We start from the raw sequence: 24,458 nt of genomic DNA, 5'->3' as shown, positions 1-24,458 counted from the left end.
GGTTTGAGTAATGCATTGTTTTTCCACAAGCATTTCCATTAAGGAAGTCTCTGTGAATGAAGAAATGATACAGGGCTCCCTCTCCTCTGTTAATCTCAGACTTTTCAGCATGAAATGCTAAATAGAGTGTTTAAACAGAATGAATTTGCACACTGTTCTCACCCAAATGAACTCCACTCATAAATCTTCACCAAAGGGTTTGAATGTATACTATGAAATTTTCTAGACTTTCTACAAAGAATGCACAAATTAAAAAGAATCAACACTTTTATTTTTCCTATTCTCTAAACTTTCTTTTAAAGCCGGGGAAGAAGGCAGTACAGGTCATGCTCAGTGAGATGTGAGTAACTTGGAAGTCAGAGCCGTAGGTATCATTTGGGGGATGTCATAGGCATGTATTAAAACTTCTTAGAGCTTGAGTTACTTAGAATGTTTTCATCTTATTTTTCTCACCTGTTTACTAGTTCATGTTATAGGAAAAACATTTGCTCTTTTACACAATGAGTTGCTTGTATGTCAGGATATAAAAGCTGTTAATCCTGAATTATGACTCCTTTCCTTTATTTCTCTAAAGCTTAAAAATAGATGTCAAAGTTCCCTGAAAGGGTCTTTGAACTCCCTTTCTCTTCCTCTGCCCAGTTCTTCAGTAGATGAGGATCACCAAGCAAAATGTGGAAGCCAGCTGCTTTTTGGGAAATAAAAATGGCATCAGCTTTGGCAGACAGGGGTGAGATCAATCATTTTCTACAACCTTCACATAATCTTCTGACCGAGGCCTAGAGAAGGGTGGTTATGTAGTGGCAACAGCATGCCATGAAAGATACAAGAGGGTTTTCACATGGTAAAGAATTCATTCTATGCATGTAACAAGCCAGGCTCCAAACCTCACAAGAAAGGAAATATTGGAACCATTATATTCCATGTTCTTTGGACAATAACAAGCAAGGAGTCTTAAGAGAAAATTTCTCTCACTGAAAAACTCATCCCATGATTCACTCTTTTCTTCCTACTACCACAAGTTTCCCTAACAATACTCTGTAGAAAAAAAGGAGTTAATTCCTGTATCAGTTCAAACACTATGATTCAAATTGTGGACACAAGCTATAAGCAAATTCCAGTTACTTCTATCATTCCTTTTGATATATACATTCTAATCAAGAGTCCCAAGTTCAGAAAATACCTCTTCAGCTATAGTATAGAGTCATTAGCTATTTATGTTTATTAAAAAAAATCCTCTCAAAAGCTTTGCAGGTTGATAAGGGTGGATGTCCAACTTAACTTTCTTTAAGGAGTGTTGTAATGCATATAAGGTGGGAAGGGAGAAGCATTAGGATTTTTGTTTTTCATTGAAGTGGATAACGCCAGCTCACTATCTGTAACTGTCTGTTCCTTAGGAATCAGCTCCCCATGTCACAACGACCTGGCAACCCCAAATGCTTTCACTATCACTGGAGTTCTTGCAATTCTGCTTTGGCTGTGACCCACTCACTTTTGCCCCAACTTCTCGGAGATGCCTTACTCAGCATCTAATTAGTTAGGGAGGATTTGCCGCAGCTCTTAACCCTGACACAAGAGTGGGAGTATGTGCTGCTGTGGTAGCCCAAATCAGTCCTGTCACTACATTAATCAGATTTTCATAAAGGCATGCATGAATAATTGGATTTATCAGTGAATGTTAAGATACACTCATAAATATAATTATAAAAAATACCTGCAATTATAGATAAGATATCTGCACCTTTAGGGATTTATTTTTTCAACTGTGGTTACTTGACTCACCTCAGCAAAAGGCTTTACAAATTATACAAATACACAGTACCAGTTTGCAGATGACAGAAAGATCAGAAAAATAATTTCAAAATGACCACCTACTATGTTCAAATTCATTTAATGTTGTGTGTTGAAAATAAACTTGAAATTTGTGGACAAGCTTTTAATGTATACCTCATACACATCTGAGAATATGTTTGTGCACGTTTTACTTGCACTAACATCACCTAAATACCATCTATACGACTTACTGGTTTTCCATGGCTACTTCCCCAATGCATTACAAATCAGACAGTATCTGTTAAGTGAAATCTGCATGCTATATATAGACTTCCACAACACCTGTCTCTTTTGCTACAATTGGTATTTTAACAATTATCCAAATATTCCTATTTTGGGGTTACATTATCAGAATGGATGTTAAGAATTAAATCTGAATATATGTCTGTAGTTAAAACTTCAAAATAAAACCTATTATCACTCAAATTAGAGAGAGGAACTAAACAGGAGGTAGCAGCCTAGTAATTCAACAAGCTGAAATTACATGTCTCCTAATATAATATAAATATTTATCTTAGCATCACGACCATAAGTTTGGTCAACTTAATCCTTTTCTAGTAAGACATGATCATTAAAAAGGGAGTAAAAAGGGAGGAGGAAAAAAGGGCAGAAACCTAGGGATGGATGATGCCTGGCAATGAAAGTCATTTTCAAAGACCATTAACTATCAACTGCTTTACTCAGGGCTCTGATTAAATAAGAATATACATCCTATGTTAAAAGAGTTGTCTACATGAGTGGGATAGAGTTTAGAATAAAAATGTATTGTATGACCTATAAAAAGAATCAAACCACAATATACAATTAGGCATCTGACTTGTAAGAAAAATGGTATATGTGCCTTTTAAGCTCTTAGTTAATAAACACTCAAATAATTTAGGGGAGAAGTGTAAGAAGACAGACAAAACCACCATTTCCAATTTAAAATATATGTTCAACAAAATGAAACTCTGTTTGCCTGTATGCATAGAAAGAACTAAGAGACTACTGGGAGAAAAATTCATATTGAACATGCTTTTAAATGGATTCTAGCAATGTTATTATATATTTCTTACAATATATTTTATTTATCATTTCTCTGAAATGTGCTAGATTTTATATCAGTAAGAAAGTTTGCTTTACTTTGTCATATCTCTGGTGAACAGATGCTCTGGTATTAATGTAAATCATTGATTTAATTTTTAGCTTTCTTGGTTTGCTCCTCACCTATCTAGGAAATTATTTCTCTGGTGATAACTAACACATCATGCTAATGAGAAAATCTAATGCACAATAGAAAAATGTCACTACTAATAATATTTACATGAAGTTAAATAAAGCAACTGTAAGAGAATGTCAGACAGTGTTCTTTAATAAGACACAGTTTCACAATGAAATTATGTTGTTAATTGTGTTACATCATTGGGTGAATCCTAAATTACTACATAATGATGCACAGAGTCATTTATAATTCTAACTTAGTATTTCACTCATGTCTGAAAAGAGACCTTATTAAGGGATCTACATTTTATTTGAAAAGGTTAAATATACCTCACCAATAATTAAAGGAAAATGCCTCTAGTAATGTAAACGTGTAAAATATGGGCTATAGCCATTTACCTGTTATGGTTTCAATTCTGAAAAGATTTCAAAATATATTAAGATTATTGCATCCCTTGAGGTACTTATGAAGAATTTTATATGCTGGTCTCTCAAATATAAAAAAAAAAAAACCATTTTAGAAAAATCACCTTTAAAACTCTGATTTAAGGAAAAAAAAGCTTCAAAAGCAGGCCTTATTTTTTTGCTTTTAACAAAAACTTCATGAGGTTAAAATGGGCAAAATAACGTTCTGGACTCCAAGAGATTAACAGAGAAGATGAGTAAAGAGTTTCTGGTCATTCTCTGCCTGTCACTGATCAAAGTAACCCAAATAAGAACTCCCTTTACAAAAGTCAAGAGTCATGCCCTTTAAGGTTATCAAATATTTGTCTGAATGGGAAAAAAATTATCCCTTTTGAAAAGATCATAATTGAATATGGGAAAAAATGCAGAGACAGAAAAATGCACTCAAATTGTTATACCCCTAACTTTACAGCAGAACATACTTAATTCCACCAACTCTAAATTGGCTTCATATTGTGGTATCTTTTTGTTAGTATTAGACAAACTGAAAGATTTACGTATAAGCATATCCTACTTCGCTCATACGGAACAAAAGACAAAGATTTTTATATCTCTATTTCCTAATTTACCTATAAAAGACATAAACCTAGATTATTAAATTTCAGTATTCATGAGACATTTCCCACTACAACTTTTGCTGTAGTTAAATAACATTGGTGGTGAATTCTCTATAACTCAGTTTTGAAAACTACTAGTCAGTTTTCTCTAATATTTAATGAAATGATCAAGTAAATCTAAATAGCTTTTATGTTATTACAAAAAACTTTGAAATAAAAATATACCAAAAATTTATTTCATCAGCTCAGTTTTTTTCCTAGAAATTTAAAATAATAATAATAGAAAAGCCTTTTTAATGCCTTAGCAATGAGACACACAGAATTCTGCATACTTGATTAAACTGGACAAACTTTTACCTGTAAGACAAAAGCTGGTTTAATGTTTATATTGAAACTAGTATTCCTTGAAACTCTTGGCTTCAAGAGATATCATTTTAAGAAGAGTCTTTCTTGTACATACACATACATGCACACACACTCTGATTCAGCATTGCTGGTGAACTACAGGTAGGAAAATAAACATATTAAACAGATACAGCACATATATTTTCAGATTTACATTTAGTTTGAATTTAAGTTTACACAATAGTTATACAAACTAAAGTGTCATCCTGAAGGAAAAAAAAGAAACATGTATACTCATACCCTCTTTTACATGCGTTCCAAAAAAGCACAGGAGGTAAACATTTACTAACCATGACAGAAAAAGAGCGGGGAGTCACTAACTACATCAAAACCAAAAAATAAAAATAAAGTTGAATCACAACATTTTTTTAAAACTGTGATTTTTCTCCCTTTATTGTACTACTGTTCAGTAAATAGTATAATTAATATTATAGTTTTATATAGCATTATTATGCATAAATTACTTCCCTCTATTTCTACTGTTTATATAGTCACTGAAGTTCACTATTACACATACCATACACATAGGTATACACAAAATAGATATTTTTATACCCACATAGTCAAATAGCTAAATCAAAGACATCATAATAGCTTAGTTGTACAAGTTTCTCTCTCTGAGCAATTTCAAATTATTTTTCCCAATTCTTATCCACCGTGTATACAATTTACTTTTATTTGTTGTTGTTATTGTTGCTGTTTCTTCTTAGTTAAAATGTTTTCCACAACTTAATGTCTCCTTAGATTCAAATCTACTTGGAATAGGCTAGTGCCAAAGAAGCAATCTAACACCATCTCTGTGGTTCAATAGCCATTTATCAATTGATCATTATCTCTATCTGGTTTTATTAACTCTTTTCTAGCTAGAGGGAGACCTAAAGCAATTTTCCCTTCCAACACACACACACACACACACACACACACACACACACACACACACTCCACTAACTCAACAAAACCCTGAAGGTAACATCTAATTTTTAAAGTGTGACACAAGCTATTTAATCCTAAAGTCAGTGAAAACACACTCCGTGTTCCAACCAGGAACAGTGCTACCCAGGCAGGGATATGCCTCAGAAACACACCTCTCAAAGCACACTGCAAAGACAAGGAGTGTCACTGGGAGGAAATGAACTTTACTTGCGAGAATGGGAAATTACACATAGAGTTGCTTATTGGGTTTATGTTGATTGCATTTAAACCCAGCTTACTGTATCAGCAGTAATCAGGGTCCCTCTACAGGATATGTCAAAATACACCTTATTCAAATGCATTTATCCTATCTAGAATTGTGCGATAAAACTATTCGCTAGCTAAATGCTACAAAACCCTGGCTTTGTTCACAATCTTCTGCAGATGTATTTCTAAACTTGTGGCAGTTTAGAGCCTGGTAAATTGTTTTCTGTCCTTCATTATCAATACTTTATAACTCTAAATTAAGTCAATAAAGTATTTAATTCTCATAAAGTCTTACAAACAAAACAGATTTTTTTAAAGAAAGCAGTTATACTATTTTTTTAACAAGTGAAACAATATTAATTTCTCAACCGCCATCTGCTTAAAATCCAAGTATTTGTCAGTAATACTTTCGTGCTGTGCGGATGATAATATCATACTAACTCTTGCTTTGTCTGAGTTTGGTGCAGGCTTTTGAAAATCAAGACGTGTCTAGGAGGGAGGCACCAGGGAACTTCCCTCCCTCGCTTGAGCACAGTCCAAGAGGAAAGTTTCTGGGTTGTTTCCCTTTGCTTCCTCTCACCCTCGCTCCCCCTCGGAGCCGCAGAGCCAGCAATTGTGCAAGAGGAGCCTAGCGCGCAGGGCGCGTATCACCAAGCGCATGGTACAAGCCGCCGGCTCCGGTGATTAATTATCAGTAGCCGCTGGCCTCACATAACACCTCGGCTTTCTCGGCAGAGCCAGCACACCCAGCCGCCGCCAGCGTGGCCCGGACCGAGGAGCGGCTCTGGGGAGGACGCCGAGGCTGCTCCGGAGTGTGAGTGCGCCGGCGGGCGGGCTCGCGGGCGGGCGGGCGTGCAGAGCTAGAGCCGGCGGGGAGCGCAGGGGCAAGCGAGGAGGCGGGCGGGCGGACGGGCGGACGGAGGAGCTGGGACCGGCCGGTACAGCCCGCTAGACACGCCGCCTCCTCCGGCGACCCTGGACGCTGGCAGCGATTCCTGCACAGCCTCCCGTCCTCAGGTCGGAGTCCGCTGCTTCCAGCACCAGGAAGTCAGTTGGGCTGTGCGGAGGGGCCCCTACATTTTGTCACTGGTTGGAGAACCTCCTCTGAGATAGCAGACACTTGGAGGAAGTGATTAATAGAGATGGAAAGATACAATTGTTGGATGGTGGATTAAAAAATAATAATTTAACAGAAAACAAATAAATAAATTGTCTTTTCATGACCCAGGTTGTACTGTGAAACTTTGCAACAAATGCCTTTGCTTTCTTTTACTTTAGTATCCTTTCCCCTTTTTCTTTTAAGGAGCCCTTAGGGAAACCATGAAGTAACCCTGCACATTCCAGTAACACAGTTATGACAAAACAGAGCCCAACTATGAAGTGATCATTTTCTTTTAAATGTTAAAGAAAAACAGCACGAACAAAAGTGCACATAACAATTCAAGATTTCTTTTTCAAAAAAAAAAGAAAGTAACTTACCTGTTGGGACATTCTGAATAAAAGGTTAGTATCAGCGTTTTGCCATGTCCCCATGAACCCTGGTTCAGCCGCAGTCGTTCTGGTTCCGAACTGCATGGAGTTGTCAGTACAGGAGTCTCTTAAAGTCAAGTCTCTTGCCCTCTTTGGCTCTCTGTCTCTCTGTGTCTCTCTTTCTCTCACATCCACTTCTGCCTCTTCTGACTGAAAAGTGAAGGTGGATTTTTTGAGCCTCTTGGCAGCCAGTAGCAGGAGTGTAGTGTAGTTAAGAAGCTGGCTGAACTGTGCATTTCATTTGGGAAGGGGGAGATTTGGGGGAGGGAGGGGGTCAGAGCTTCTTTCGCACCTTCTCCACAGATACCCCTATCATTTATGCATAGATTGTGACTCCCCGAGCTTGCCTTTGCTCAGTTTAACAGCTGCCTGTCAGGTGTGCAGGCAGCACTGGAGACCCAACCATCAGCTTCAAACTCTCAGCCACTGCATGTCATTGGATAGCAGAGCTCAGAGTCAACTGCACTGTTCCACTGTCAGGCACCAAATGACACCCTGCAATAACCTCTCTCCAGACACACAGATAGACACACGCTTTTGCATTCTCCAAGCAGCACCATGATCACGGAAGGACAGTACATGTGGCCAGGAGGAGCTAGGGCCCTTCCCAGGGAATTTTTCCCAACAATGCTTTCAGGTATAACATGCACTATCTGACATCAGTCTTTGCTTTTAACATTTGTAAACTGCTATGCTTAAACATTTTTTCTAGATAATCTGGAAGAAAGAAAAATATTCAGATGTAAGAGAATGTAAAGTTGGCTCAGTTGTTTTCTAAATGTTAACTCCTAAAAGTCATATAGGATGTGCTAGGCTCTTATAACCACATATAGACTCCTAGAGAAAATAATACGCACAGGGACATAACTTTACAATCTAAGAAGTAAATAAATCAACCTAGTTTTTTTTTTTTTTAACCATAGAAGATGCACAAGAAACATTTGCAGAATACATACATGTATACTATTTAATATCCAGTTCCTCCGGTTATTCATTAATTACTAAATTGGATATTAAGTAATAAGAAATTGAATGCCAAAGGAAAAAAATACGTTTTCTTAAAGCTCAAAAGTGGAGAGAAGTCCTTTGTTAAAGTTCCTGAATGAAGCATTTACAATGTCCTTTCAAATCATAAAAAAGAAAAAGAAGAAAAGAAGCCTGTCCCATTTCAGACAAAAAGTAATGAATATAAAAACTCCCATTTTTCATTCAAGATCTCTAAGGAAAATTCTATGCTGTTTTCCTGCATGATAAGATAGAACCTTGATAGCATGTCATATTTTTAATTAAACCAGTTTCTAAAAGAAAACATCTATTTATTAGTGTTTACCTATTTATGGAAAAGCAGAACTGAACAAAATGCACTGTACATAAACAGTAACTTCAAAATGGAAAGCTAAATTCATGTCATCTCATAAAAGTAGTCAGCAGGAAAGAGCCATCCTTCCTAAAGTTAAAATGTAAGGAACATTAATCTTCAACCACCTACAAATATTGAGGACAAATGTACCACTCTCTTTGCTCCTTCTTAACTGAAGAATAACAATAAACCTTACTCTCTGAAACAACAAAAGAAACAGAAAAGAGCTTCAATGGCAGCTCTGTGTCATTAGTGGACAATGAGAAAAGATGAGAAAACGTACACTATGTTGACACAAATGTGCCTTCCCCTCTAGAACCGACATCTCCTGAAAGCTTTTCTGTTAAACTTCCCTCCAGTTCACCACCATTAAGCACAAAAAAGTCTCAAAAGCAGCAAATTCAATATCTGAGAAGAAGCAAACAAGAACCCAAAGAATTGTTGCCTTAAAATATATTAAGTCCACCTGTGGTCAATAAAAATATTCTTGAGGGGGGAGGGCAGGAAAAGACCCTATGAGTCAATTGTCAACAGTGACTGTACCTTTACAGCTAGCTATTACCCACTTAAACTCCCTCTAAAATTTGCTAGCCTCTTGATTTCTGAAGTGGCACTCAGTGCCTCAGTCAAGCTGCCTGCTCAGCTCCTGACCTTCCCACTAATGGCTGTTATTTGTGGGAGGCTTAAGGACACTGTCAATAGCATGCTTCCTCCTCACTCCTCTCAGGCTCTGTTGTATCGCTTTGCCTGCGTGTTCTCTCTCGCCTGCCTTTTGCTCTCCCTAGTCCCCCCCTCCTTCACTCCCTCTTCCTCTTCTGCCAGCCCCCACCTCTTTCCTCTCTCAGTTCTCTTCTTTCCCTGGTATCCAACCCCCAACACCCATCCACCCCATCTCTCTCTCTCTCTCTCTCTCACACACACACACACACGCACACATGCACACAAACTCACACAAACAACACAAAAATCAACTGGCATGCAGCAGCAAGCACCTGCAGTAATAGACTCTTTTATTAAAACTGTTATTCTGCAAGACTTGAAATTCCCCGTGGACCGGGCCATGTCAAAGCCCATATAATTAACTAGAGGCTCAGCAACGGATCAATTACCAGACAAGCAAGTGATAGTGAAATCAATGAAAGATCATCAGCCACATTATCAGTGTTGCAACTCATTAGGGCAAAACTGAGAAATGTGCTCAAAGCGAGCCCAAGCAAGGTGGCATTACAAAACAAAGGGCTAATTTGGAGACCCTGCTGTGAACAATCTGTAACAGAATTAGCCTTTTTTCCCCCTAAACTGCACAGCTCCGTAACTAAATGTGACAGACAGAGAAGCAGTTTATTAAGACACCAACCCCAAGTTTATTTAGTTCATAAACTCTCTCCTAGAAAATCAATACAGTCTGTACAGGGTTATTAGGCTGACTAGCTAATACATCCAAATCTAGTCTGCTCGGCCAGCAGTCTTCTGACAAAATGCTACCGACCACATAGGCAAACTGAGCTATTTCAGATATCAATGTCTGAGGTTGCTCTAGATGAAACAATGTAACTAGTACCTGCATATTACTGTCAAGGCACAAGCCTCAAAATCACTGGGATATCTAAGGTTCAAAATATTTTTTCACAACAAATCTATATCATATGATACTGCACCTGCTAAATGGATGTGATCAAAGAGAAATTTAACTAGTTTGTAAGACTTGTTTACAAAGACAACAAGATTTATTACAATAAGAGGCAACAAAACATACCTACAAAGCACAAAAATGATTTTTTAGTGTGCCCACTGGCTATATACTCTGAAGATTAAGAAACAACTATCTGGAATCATTTGTATTAAAGTTATTTAGAACTGGGGTCAGAGTGGAGGCAGGTATCACTTCCATTGCTCTTTTGCTGCCCTGATTTTATCTATTTCAGGTTAAGGAATTGCAAATACTAAAGCCTATGTGTAGGATTTCCCATGCTTACTGATAGTGAGAGATGTACCATGGAAATTAAGAAGTACCCCAACTAGGTCTAAATGATGCCCAAGTTACTACAGACAATATGGGAATGTGAATACTTCCACCTCATCATAACACAAACCAGAGACAGACTTACAAAAGGTAAGAAACTTGCATGCAGTTTACAATGTTAAAATAGACTGGAAAACTGAAGGAAAAAAAAACAGATTTTGAAGGTGATTTTTAATGTTTATTGATTTCTGATGTTTATGATGTTTAGCATTTAAAATGTATTCTCATAGGATTTCAATAAAATCAAATTTATAGATTGCTGTAAGTAAACATTTTCCCCTAACTTTTGAGCTGATACCTTACTAAGGCATTTCATAGTTCATGTTGAGTAATCTTTTAAAAATATTTATACATATATATTCTAAACCTATACTATAGATTCTGATATTCTGGGTAGTAATTAAAAGTTGTAATTAAAGAGAAATTTTATCTTTTTAAATCTTTTTGCATATAACTACATACTGTGCATGTACCCTCTATGAGATCCAATTAGTTGCAAAGAATTTGCATTTCAGTTAGTGTGGGATAACAAGACTACAGGGAGGCACAATGCAATTCCATAAGCAGAGTATGAGTGTGTTCTTTCTTGTTAGCTCTGTAAGCAATAATTCCCACAACTAACTGTTTAAAAATGTTACTGATCTTTTCATTATTTGGGGATTGAGGTGGGTTTAGGTTTTCTCCTCCATTAAAAATAAAAAAGTCATATGTTGGTTCAAATATCAACCCCAACGAATCCCCTACCTGAAGGAATAAATGAGCAAAGCATTTTGTTTTCTGCTTGTGTGTTTTTGTTTGTTTGTTTTTTAGGGAAGAAAAGATATTCCAGACTTACTTTTCTTCTTAATACTTATTAATATAACTTCTATGAAAGTATATTGCTTTTTAAAAATAAATTTCATAACTGAGGATAGGAAAACCTCATTGAGACAGTTATATGTAAATATAAGGTTTGGTGATAAAGGCATGCATTTAGTACTTACACTGAGAAAGTCTCAAGAAATTTCATGTTTTCTAGTGTTAGTAACAATGTAAATCCTAAGCAAATATAAAATAAATTATAATTTATATACACAGTTTAACAAGCATCTCTAGGACTTCTGCTGGTTGACAGAACAATACCTGTAATTCCCAGGGTTCAGTTCAGCAGCTGTTAACAGATTCTGTAATCTGTAATGACAGTAAACTGGCCTTTGCTCTTCTTTTATTCACTATTCATTTTCAAAGCTTGGTTAAGTACAGAGCTGGGTTAAAGATCAGTGGTTTTTCATGTGACACACGCTGGTATTCATCTAATGGCTTGTCAAGACAAAACTGTCCCTGTTCTTGCCAAAATAATAAAAATGACGCTCCACATCGCATGACAATCAGCACTTCCTAATGGCAAAACAACTCAAGCTTTTGTAATTCACTTACTTTATAGAAAAATTTTTACTAATTCTCTCTCTAATCCTATGTGGAATTAGGTTGTCATTCTCAAAGGAGATTATTAAAAATGTTTTAGCCACTCTTAACTCTAAAGCAACATTTAAACTACTTTATGATCAAATTAGACTTTACTATATGAAAATAATGTGGAAGCTACAATTTTGTATGACATTAAGGTCTACAACTTAATATATGCAAATTATGCAGAAGCAGCAGGCTAGGCCCAGTCACAGAGGTAGGGGAAACCAATTGAGGAAATGTCATTTTTTTTTAGAACAAAGTATGGGACTTGCTTTTCAACATCTGTTGGGCCGTGTGAAATATTAACAGATGTCTTAAGTGAAAAAAGGAAAAAGAATTAATAAAGGAAACCTCCTCTGAACAGATAATCCACCCAAATTTCCAACTTGACAGCAACTTTTTTCCCTTGTGAAACCTGCCATTCCTACTTTATGGCATAAAGTTTGTTTTCTACATGAAGTTAAGGGGGGACATTATTGACTCACTATAAAGAAGAGAATAAAGAAAAGGTAAAACTAACAATTTCAACTGAGGTTTACCCTTGTGAATAATTATATCATAACCTAATCTGTCTGTTTTCCCTTGAGTCACATATGTAATCTGATGGGAGGACAGTGAAAAGTTCACCCCCCAAAAAACACTCAAAAAGATGAAATATACTGTAACTCTACTGTGCCTTCATGCTTTGGGGGAAAGGAAGGAAGGAAGGAAGATTACAAAGCAGCTCTTAAGATAGAGTTCTGCTAGGAACACATCTCCACACATTAAGATACTCATCTTCACAATTAGGATTCATCTATGATTTATACCTAAATCCTTGCGCCCTCCGCCAGCTCCTAATTTCATTCTAATATCACCCTTGTAAGGTATGAAGCACCCTTCTTTCAACAGTCAAGGGGTCTATAGCAATGAAATCCAATAATCATGAAGAAAACTTTTGGATTATACTAGCTAGATCCCTGAATTTAAATTTTAAGACAGCTGGAAAACTTTTCTTAGTTAACAATTCCCATTCATGTTTCAATTTATTAGATGACTTGGGCAAACCTGAATGCAGCACCTTTACTTCAGATTAAAAAGATGATGCATGCATGCATACCAACCACTGAATCTAACCTGGTGCTCGCTTGTATGTGAATGAAGTGACCTATGCACCGGTATTCTTCTATAAATCTTTCTCTTGGGGGGCATCTATTCTATTGCTTATTCTCCAAAATCTTGGGACATAAATTTATGTTAACAGCTCATGGATTAACTAATTCAAAATGCAGTTAAGGATCTCAACATATTCAACTGAAGGGGGAAAAAGCTTATTGTCCTCTCTGATTGCCAGTTTTAATCACTGGTCCCTCTTTCCTCTATGAGCAGCTGTGCTGAAATTGTACATGTAACTTCATATTTACAACTACACCTTATTCAGATGACTCTGGCAGCCTAGGCTGGGGGCATTTCAACATATAGAAATCTCAGCCAGAATAGCCTGAAGATTTCAGGGAACAAGATCAAGGTCCAAATTGTCAACAAGACATGCACACATACCTTTGGTTTTGCATTAGTTTGTTTTTGCCAAAGCAAAATGCTTGGTGTTTACTCGCAAGGATACCACATTAGAACACATGACAAAAAATAAAAATAATGGCTGTAACACCCCCCAAAAAAAAAAAAATTGATCACCTACACTGAGGGAGAAAGCCTGTGCACTGAAAACATCATTATGTGACTTAAAACTAAGGGAGGAAAACAGGCTTCCTAAAATAAGGTGTGAATAGGACACAAGTTTAAATCACTTTAAACAGAGGTACAAACATCCCTGTAAGCAAATACTACCTAAAAGCTTCATTTTTCCTATGGCAAAAGGGAGAAAACGCCTGGTTGACACTTTTCTCTCTCTGTACCACTGGAACAATCAATGCGACAGAGCATCTGCTGACAGCCTAATCAGGGGCTCAGTTTCAGAGAAACACATCAAGGACCTCTCCAAATGCCATAATCCCTTGATACACTATGAAAAATAAAAAATAAAAAGATTTGGGTAGGATGTGGTAGCTGGAATAGTTTATACAATGTTAGGGAAATGATGAATCCGTAGAATCAAGACATTTGCAGATGCAAAAGCATCTGAGATCAGCACGAATCTGGAGTCTCCAAAAGATCAAACATTTAACCTACCCTGTTTTGATTTAAAAACAGAAAAGTTACTTTAGTCATCTTTTCTCAGGTACAAATGGTGACAATGGCTTCTTTTACCATAACATAAAGTCAATGTTTTATGAGAAAATCTTCTAGAGGAAAAGAGCCAGTGATGTGTTTCCTTAAATGAATATCAAAAAACAGGCCAGGGAGCATAAACGGGGAATTACTTTTGTATGACCATGAAGAGCTGCAAGGATTGTAAACATAGTATTAATTTCTTTATTTACTTCCTTCTAATGTCTGCAGACCAAGAAGGCTGCAGCTCTAGTGAAAATGTCATCATAATAGTTTAAATTAACTGTCAGGAAGAAAGATTGAGATTCAGACACCCAGGAAATCCAACACTGCTTTTGGAATTATCACTCCAAAAAAGCAGCTCTATTGATGAAACACCCTTATATGAAATTCACAGACCTAAAAAAAAACCTTTTTTAAGTGCAACAATACCATTATACTTGGTTTTAAAGTCTTTAGAAAACCACAGAGACTACTTTATATACATACATTTTTAATGGAAAAAATGTTGAAACAAAGAAAATTTGAATGAACTTGGAAAGTGTTTTCAAAATTAAGAATCCCAGAAGATGCCAGACACTCTAATTAACAGCAAGTTGAAAATGGAAAGAATTAACAGGTGGCTTAGGTCTGAATTGTAATGATCTTCAGTGGCAGGTAGTTGCTGCAAGATGCAGCAGGAAAGCTGCTGTGGCCCAGATTCTGTATCTCCATCTACTTGGTGGTTCTGGAGATGATTGTGTTGTAAAAATTCATCAAGCTGTGTACATTTATGATTTGTGCGCTTTTCTGTATAGGTGTTATACTTTAGTCCTAAAAGTTTACTACTGCTACTGTGAATGGTTATACTACTAAAAATAGTGATAATAATTCAGAACTGTGTTTAAGGGGAAAAAAGGAAGCAGAAGGAAATGAAAACAAAAGGTGGGAGAGAAGGAGAAACAGACATAAAAAGGCAAGATACTTTATGACAATCAAAAATCATTAAAATAACTATCATTAAATGTACTGCTTGCTGGCAACAATTTTTTTCAAAGGTAAGAAGTGTTAGGAATCATGTAAATATCTGAGTTTCACAGAATGAGGATGAATGTAGAAGATAGTAAACAGGTGTGGGAGAAAATAATTAGGTGAGCATTACCTTAACGAGGCGGTGCAAGCGCATGACTGTATCCAAGGGGCTTAAGTAGAAAAGAACACCATACCTCAGTTTGAGGAGTATCAGCCCCACAACGGAAGATCCTGAAACGTTCTCACAAGTCTTGCTCATTGAGCCTGTCCTCTGACTTATGATTATAGCTATTTGGGGGTGGGGAATTTGGGGTAGGCATTGAGTGTGCCTATAGAGAAACTAGGGAGGAAAGTACTCTGCAGACAGTACTACTTAGAGGCACTAAGTTCAAGACAGATATATATTTTTAAAGCAGTTGCAAATAAAACATTCTCCTCTGATCACCCAAACCCTTTTTAAGGTTAAATATCTAAGGCTGAGAGTAAGCCAACCATACAATAAACAAAGCCTGGAGAGAACAGAAGTAACAAAGTGTATAATTTAGGAACTGAATAATTTGCTAATTGATAAGGCATACACTTTTGCCCTGACTAGCTCAGTTTCTAGCTCCCTTTTCTTCTATGTATCATAAAGAGAGACATTTTAAATTAAACATTTTTTATGCCATTGTTAGGGAATACTGATCAAAGCCCTACTTGCCAGGTATAAGATGTGCAGAACAAGAAAGTTAAGACATAGTCCCTGCTCACCAGTTTACAATTTAGTGCAGGACATAAGCCACATACAAAAACCATCTTAATAAAACAATGTGATGTGGCTCAGTGGATTGAGCATCGGCCTGCGAGCCAAGTGTCGCTGGTTCGATGCCCAGTCAGGGCACATGACTAGGTTGCACATCAGGTCCGCAGTTGGGGGCACGAGTGAGAGGCAACCACACAGTGATGTTTCTCTCCCTCTCTTTCTCCTTTCCCCTCTCTCTACTAAATAAAATAAAATAAAATAAACAAATAAATAATTTTTAAAAAATAATGTGATAAGAGCAGCAGCAGCAGAACCCTATACGACTTAGAGAAGTAGATTCCTCCTAACCAGTATTCTAAGAGAAAGTTTCTAAGCTGCGGCAGCATTTGCCCTGAAACTGAAGAACTGATAAAATTCCGAGAGTATAGATACAATTTGACTAGAACATAAGGTACTATCCATGTTGAGCAATGATGAATGAAAGGGATGGACTGGCCAATAGGAACTATATAATAGGAATGACCCTATAGTCCACAATAAAGAGCTGCTATTGGGTTGGCCAAAAAGTCCATATAGTTTTTTCCATAAAATAAAAGATTTTTTCATTTTCACCAATAACTTTATTGATTTGAATATTTTGAGTACGTTGGCTATCTCCCACATGGTATGAGGTTGATTGTTCTCAATTAATGTCTCGATTTGATCACTATCAACTTGAACAGGTTACCTGACCATGGAGCATGGTCCAGAAAGAAATCTCCAGCAGGAAAACTTCGCAAACCACTTTTGACATGTTTGATCAGTCACAGCACCTTCTCCACACACTACACAAAACTTCTTTTTTTTTGCATTTCAGTTGTGTTTTTACCTTTCTTGAAATAATAAAGCATAATATGCAAAAAATGTTGTGTATTTTCTCCCATCTTCAATATTAAAATGGCTACACAAAAATTCACCACTTCTGATAAAAAATTTTTTAACGCACACTAATATGACAGCTGTCACAATACAATTTAATGAAACTGTTTTGAAATAAGTTAAAGACAGCTAAGTGCTACTAGAGCCATCATATGGAAAAAGACAAATGAATTTTTTGGCCAACCCAGTCTTTATCCTGTTATCCACCAACAACCAAAACTGCTGAAAGCTTCTCAACAGCAGCATGAGATGATCATTACTGTACTCTTAAGATTTATCTGGCAACAGACAGACCGAAGTGTGAAAAGACAGAAGCGAAGACATCAATTAGGAAGCATTATAATAATCTGAGTAAAATGGCTACAGGCACTATGGCTGGGAAAAGAACAAAATACAATATGGAGATAAAATCCAGTGGACAAGAATGACTGATAAGATGCATAACAAAGAGTCAAAGATGACACTAACGCTGTGACACTCTGAGCATGGTGAAATAATAGCACTGTCAACTGAAATAGGGATGAGCTATTTTGTGAGACTACATAGAAAGCTCAGTTTGGGAAAACAGAGATGCCAGGGACTAGACAAATAGAAATGTTCAGAAAACAGACTGGCATGGAGTTACCAGATCTGGATACCCACAGTTATTGGGGGAGAAGACAGAAGGAGCAGTATTAACAGGGGTATCGTGAGTGTCCAACATTCTGAATGACAAGAGAAGTCAGAGTTTACAGAGCTAGGATGGTCAGAATTTTAAATGTTCTAGAAATACAATGCTATATTTAGAACAGAGTAAAACCATATATAGTAGTAAGTAGTAGTAAATAGTAAGAGCAAAACAAAGTGCGTGGAGTTATCAGATCTGGGAAACAGAATACTTAAAACAACAAAAATACCCTAATGCAAAATTGAAAAAAAGTCTTGCTCCAAAACATACACCCTAATGAATAGTACCTTGTAAATCACTGCCTTTATAAAACATTCTTATAGCACATAGTTCTTATAAACAAACTAAAACACTGAGAATAGATTTTTGGATGAAATTATTTAATCTTTATTTAGATGTCCTCCCCCTCCCCCCCATTTCAAAGTGCTTACTATGTAGTGTTTTTAAAATGTCTATAATCGCTTCTCGGCCTTTTGGCTAAGATCAAGTGTAAAATGTCTATAAATTTATACCTGGCTAATGAAATCCCCCAAAGAAAACAAAAATCAGAAAACTTTATGCTATGTCACATATGTAATTTGAAAGGAGTGGAAGATATGGAAGAACGTCACTTCATTAACAAACATGAGAGGAAGCTGAGGAGCACTCAGCCTCACTCCTTACTTCCTGATTGGTGTCTCCAGAACTGCAACTGTGGTCCAAAGTCACACCAACTATCTGTACAATTAGTGAGGGCTGCATTAGTGGAACTGGGCACTCTCAGTCCAGAATCCCTTGGAGAACAGGGAAATGATGGGTTCCATCACTTGGCCAACATCAGCAACCGCCGAACAGTCACCTCGGGGACTTGAACAAAGACATTCATCCACTGCACTGGCAGCCACTACAGACCATCTCCCTGACCAAGTCCTTTCTGTGAGGACCACCGCCTAAGTGACCTGTCATAGAGCTTTATAAAGCAGCATTAATACTGTAGGCCAAAAAGAGATTGATCTTTGAGCTTCGTGGTCTCTTGTTGTCAATGGTGCATTATAAAACCAATACTAAATACTTTATAAACAGGTCTCCCTACAGTGTATTAAAAAAACAGTGCATATTTCATGCCCCATAGTTAGGTAGCCACATATCCATCAGACTAATAAATTATTTATTAGGTGCTCAGAAGTGCAATAAGAGTCAATAAACTAACTTCTGGATACTTATAAGCTACTATTTCACTGGAAATTGTACCTGAATGAAAACACTAGAGCAGTAACTGATGGGGGATGGGAATATCCCAGCTCCTCAAGTGAACTGCTAGACAGAAGCACATGCCTTACATGTAAGAAGGGACAAAAAATTGTGTGTCCTAAAAGAGCCTTGGTTATTGAACTTATAAAGAAAGCACCACCCAACCACATGCTTATTTCCTTTCTTTTCTATCAACCTTGGAGATGAGTGAGGGGCTAAAAATTGGTGAAATCATTTGAATAGACCCTGAATCAGGCCAGATAACAACCACCAGTAATGGTTTGTACTTGACATCTCCAAAGAAACTCTACAATGGCTTGAGTGTACCAACTTTCTGCTACATGCACAGCATGAAATCAAGCATTTATAAATCTAAAAGTTTAGAGTAGCATATTTTTCCTCTTTTCAGTTAAACCCCCCAAGATTGTAGATACCCTCTGATGTTGGTGCCCAGACTAACATCATCAAGCATCTCTTTCCTGGTTCCACCCCTCTGAAGGAAAAAAACAAAAACAAAAACAAAAACAAAAAAAACAACTGCTTCTGTTCAAGAATGTATTCCAGCCCTTTGAGTAGGAATTTCTTCAGCTGGGAGTTATTTCCCAAACTATCACAGGCGTGGACCTTTGTGTAGTATTGTGGGTGCCATGGTTTCACATGTTGGCCACATTAATACTGGAGAGCAAGCATCTGTAACCCACAGCTGACTGTGCTCCAGCCCCAAAGCACCCGCAAGGCCAATGCCAATGCAAACCACTCTTCCCATCCCACATCTGAACCACACTGGCTTCTCCAGGAGCCAGGGGCTGAGATACAATTCTGAAAATGAAGGTTTTGGGTTCCCTCCATTCACATGATGGGTGTAGAGTGTTGAGAAGTACTCTGCCAAAGGGACTGGCTCTTTTTCTCTCTCCCATTCCACACCAAGTGAATACACCATTGTCTAATGGTGTCCCAAAATACCCCAGGGGAAAACCCTAAACAGATAAATATATAGATTTTTGCCGTGTTTTTGTTTTCCTTTCTAGAGTCTTAGTTTTAGCACTTCAGGCTGGACTTTTCAAGGTTGGAAAATATTTTATATAGGTAGAAAAAAGAAGTGGAAATAAAGGAGAAACATGGGAGGACCTGACTTCACATCACTCAAAGAGATCTCCGCAAATCCTAGAAATAATGAAAGAGTTGATGAAAAAAAGATAAGACTAGTTTCTTACATGACTTTTGCTACTACAATCACTACAGCTAAGATGTTTATTCATATTAATGAGTTTGGTATGTTAGACAAACTATAAAAGACGCAGTCTCTGACCTCAAGTACTTATCTCTGTCTTTTGGGATTTGCTCCTCCTGCTAGATTTACTTTTATTCTTCATACCCTTGCCTAGAGGAAGTGATCATCACTCAGGACTTGGAGCATTTCCATGGGTGGGGTTTAAACATGGCAAGGAGAAGAGAAGGAACTTTTGCCCTTGAACACAGACAATGTTGGCCCCACAACTCAGGATGTCTAGTTTGTGACAAAAAGAAATATAAACTCCCTGTGAAATATTTACACTGGCCTTGCTGAGCTTTATCAGAAAAATCTTTATAAAGTGTGAATAAAGATAGTATTCCAGTGGTTTATCACATCAAGCACACATACAACCCCTATCATTGTACACAAATGAGTATTAAGACAACAATCTCAACCATCCCTTTACATTCAGTTACTTATGTTTTGTGTATGTGCTTATAGCAACATGTGGATATATCTATGGAGTCAGTGTTGCCCAGTGGTTAAGTGCCAAAGTTCTGCAGTAGATTACTTGGGTTTGAATACCTGGGGAAATTTTTACTAATCATATGATCTCAGCAAGTTACTTGGCCTCTCCAAGTGCCAAAATTCCTTAACTATAAAAAAGAAATAATACTAATTCACAAAATTGTTGTGAAAATTAAATATCTTGATTAGTGCAAAAGATTTAGCTGAGTGCCTAGCACAGAAGCCCTCAATAAATATTAGTTGCTGTATATGTACATATGTATAAAAAGTCATTGCAAACTACAAGGCCACAGGCCGAGTTTAACCCTCAGGTCAAATTTGTTTTGCTTGGTTCCGTAAGTATGCATGAGTGTGCATGTGTGTTTAATTCATGGCCAACATGAAAAAAAAATCAAGAAATTTTAAATTAAACTATGGATTTCTAGCTGCTGGGGACAGGGGAGTAGAGCTCTGCAAAGGGTGGAGTGTCAGGGAACTAAAAATATGGCAACAGAAATTTGTGTTTCTTCATAACAACAATCTGCTGCAGTGAACAGAAGCTACTCTTCCTAGCATGTACTCTAGGATGAAAACAGTCTCTCTGACTCCCTTGTATTAAACCCCAGGTGTTCTCCCCAATTCCATTACCTGCCAGGCCACTAAAGCCATTTGAGTTTGCAGCCCTTGCCTTTACGTGACTCATTTGCCTGGCATACTTATACACGGAGAATTCATTCACTTATAAATGAAGTCACATTTAAATAAAATGTCAAGTACCAAAGATGTTTTCTATCGTGTCTACCTCTGACAAAAATAACATTGAAATGCATTATGTCCCCTTTAGCATTATCCTAAAACCTATCCAGGGTGGGGCAAAGGTAGGTTAACAGTTGTTTGTATGGAAAATAATACAATAATAAATAATCATATAATAAATTGTGTGAACCTACTTTTTCCAGACCCTGTATTGTTAGTAAAAGATATATAAACAGTGAGTAAAGCCATTACCTGTCACCGTATCAGGACCTCTGCTACAATTACAGACATGGGCTTTGTGATAGCTTTTTCATTAATGGTAGTTCTCAGACATACTTGTTTTTAACCAGTGGAGACCCTTTTTAAAAAGAAATTCATACTGAACATACAAGACAAGAACACAAAGCCTGGGCTCCTTGGTCTCCAGAGCTTGAAGCATTGTTATGGCTGTACCAAAAAGTTTAAGAACACTGATCTATTTGTATTGCTTTACTATACAAATAGGAAGAATAGGAAACTGAGGCAAAGTCAGAAAATGAGCTGGTGGCAGAGTCTTGACGGTTTTTGAGACCTGGGTTTCCTAACCTGCTTTTACATCACAGAGGTCCAGAGGGCTGAAAACCCAGCAGTGTATGAGAGCCATTCCACTGACTTGTGAGAACAGACTGTTCAACTTTCAGGAATTTACAAACCCATCGACACTGTTAACTAGACGTCAGCCAAGGTGGGAATATTTAGACCATAGCAATCAGCAAATGCCACAAGTTAGAGCTCCCCTACCCTATGGAACCAGTTGTGCCCTGTCTGGTGTGGCTCAGCAGATTGAGCACCAGCCTGCAAACCATAAGGTCACAGGTTCGATTCCTGGTCAGGGCACATGCCTGGGTTGCCGGCCAGGTCTCCAGTTTAGGGTGTGCAAGGGGCAATAGATTGATATATGTCTCACATATCTAAGTTTATCTCCTCCTCTTTCTTCCTCCCTTCCCCTCTAAAAATAAATAAATAAAAATCTATTCAACCAGTTATTAAACATTTAAAAGCACATTAATACTTGAGATTCTGACATTTGGCTAAGTTCTGCATTTTCACATGGTACATAGAGTCATGTATGGGTCTTTGTACTCCTTTCTAGAGACTTCGGGATTTTGGTGAAGAGTATGAAGAAAACCAAATCAGACACTTAAAAGTTACCAAACAAAATATATCAGTGTGCAAGGTAAGTAAGATCTCAGCAGCCAGAGCTCTTAGGAAATTAATCATTCCGGACAAGGAGAGAGTTTAAGGGTATTACTTTCTGTTTACTGAGCACCTGCTACGTTATCAGGTACTGTAGAAAGCAGAAAGTATTTTTTCATTTGTTCTTCACAGGTCCTATGAGATAGGAATTATTATTTGCATTTTACCAATAAACAAACTTATGCTAAGGAAGTTAAGTCACTTGGCCAAGGTCTTATATTAAGTTTCCCAAGTGGAGATTTTAAGACCAAGTTGGTCTGATTTCAAAATATGTGCTCATCCCAATATCTGGCACTGCTTCTCCAGGTTTCTACTATTTTAAATAAGAATTTTGTTAAAAGGTGTTGCATATTCACCCTATGTTTTAAACAGTCAATCTATTTCTTGATAATTAAAATTTTTCATTTTGAACATCAAATTAATATGTAGTAATACAGGTAGGACTTCCAACTGTTTAGGTAGGGGAGTGGCGGGGGAAGGGGGGTAAAGGTGTCTCTGATTGCTCCTGGAGGGAAAAAGAATTTCTGGGGATAATCTATTTTTAAATTGAAAGAATCAACCATTTTATGCTCTTATAGTTAGTTATAATTACTACTTCTACTTCTGAGTTCTTCCCATTTCTAGAATTTGCTGTTTTATCTTACTATGAGCCTTTTCTAAGAAACTTTAAGCAACTGTTAAGAATAAAATTGTAAGTATTGATAAGAAACAATATTAATGCATAAGTAAGGGGCAAGATACAGAACAGTAAGTACAGTGTATGACCATTTGTGTCCCTCAGAAAAATAAAACACTGGGAAGGGTTAATAAACACTGCTGTATTTGAATTAGGCTAATTCTGAAAATAACTTTAGGAATCTAGTAAACAGAAATGATTTCTGAGGAGGGAGGAGAAATCTGTTTTCTCTGTATGAGGAGGATCCCCCCCAAATGTAATTTATTTATAAAAATTTCTGTATTTATTTTTATTACATGTTTAAACTTCGGTCACCTTCAAAGTACTCTCCATTTGATGCAATACACCTATCAAGAGCTTTTTTCTACTGCCCAAAACATTTTTGAACACGTCGATTTTCATGCCTTTTAGTGCTTCTTCCATTTTTTGTTTTACCTCTTCCACATCAGCAAAATGTTTCCCTTTGAGGACTTTTTTCATCCATGGAAACAAACAAAAATTCTCTAAGGGCAAGATCAGGTGAATAAAGAGGGAGGGGCACAGGGGTCATGCCACTTTTTGTCAAAAACTCAACACTCAGCACAGTGTGAACAGGTAGACTCGTAAATCACCCATCATGAAATGGCCAAATGAGTTGAAAGAGTCTTTAAAAATATTCACTGAAGCCAAATGCAGCCTCTCACAACAATGCCAGAGGGTACACAGATGCTGATGGGTTCCTAGAACACTCACCTAGTAGGCAAAGCCTGTACTACAAGGCACCAGACGGTAATTCCCTCCAGAAGATAACTCCAGTTTCTTTTTGGGGGGGGGGGTTCCCCCCAAGTATATGCTTTGTACTCTTTTCTCACTTATAATACTTACGGTATTACCAATTAAAACAAAATTTTTAGAGTTTCCTGGTTCTAAGCAAAATATGGGGAACAACTATCTTAGAAGCTCAATATCTGAGCTTGGATACTTTGTTGCAGCTCTTCAGATGCTCAAAAGCACTATTTTTCATGGTTCTCAACTATTTCATATTTGTAGGGTGTTAAGATCTAAGAAAAGGCCCTCTACTTTCACCTGACTTTACAGAGTTGTTGAAGGGATTATACATAAACACAGAGTTAAATAAAAGATATAAATAACTTCTCTCTTTAAAGTAGAAGTGCAACACGTCACTACCTGTGTTATTAACTATAATGCTTCCAGGAGCATAAGGAATTTGGTCAAAAGAAAGACATGGGTTGAGATTCTTGGGGTAAGGATAGTATAAAAAGAAAAAAGAGAACA

At 37.2% G+C, this 24,458-nt stretch overlaps 1 protein-coding gene across 1 annotated transcript in view; it reads right to left on the bottom strand.

Moving 5' to 3' along the window:
• Positions 1 to 24,458, bottom strand: part of BNC2 (basonuclin zinc finger protein 2) — a 438,326-nt gene that overhangs the window by 286,676 nt on the left and 127,192 nt on the right. The window contains exon 2 of the mRNA XM_090274080.1: positions 7,116 to 7,316. Coding sequence (XP_090130206.1) covers positions 7,116 to 7,316 — 201 coding nt within the window. The remainder of the gene's footprint in view (positions 1 to 7,115; positions 7,317 to 24,458) is intronic.

This window comes from Furipterus horrens, unplaced genomic scaffold (assembly GCF_987537825.1).
Source record: "Furipterus horrens unplaced genomic scaffold, mFurHor1.1.pri manual_scaffold_4, whole genome shotgun sequence".
Lineage (NCBI taxonomy): Eukaryota > Metazoa > Chordata > Mammalia > Chiroptera > Furipteridae > Furipterus > Furipterus horrens.
Note: the sequence above shows the minus strand (reverse complement) of the source record. Positions and strands in the feature narration are given on the sequence as shown.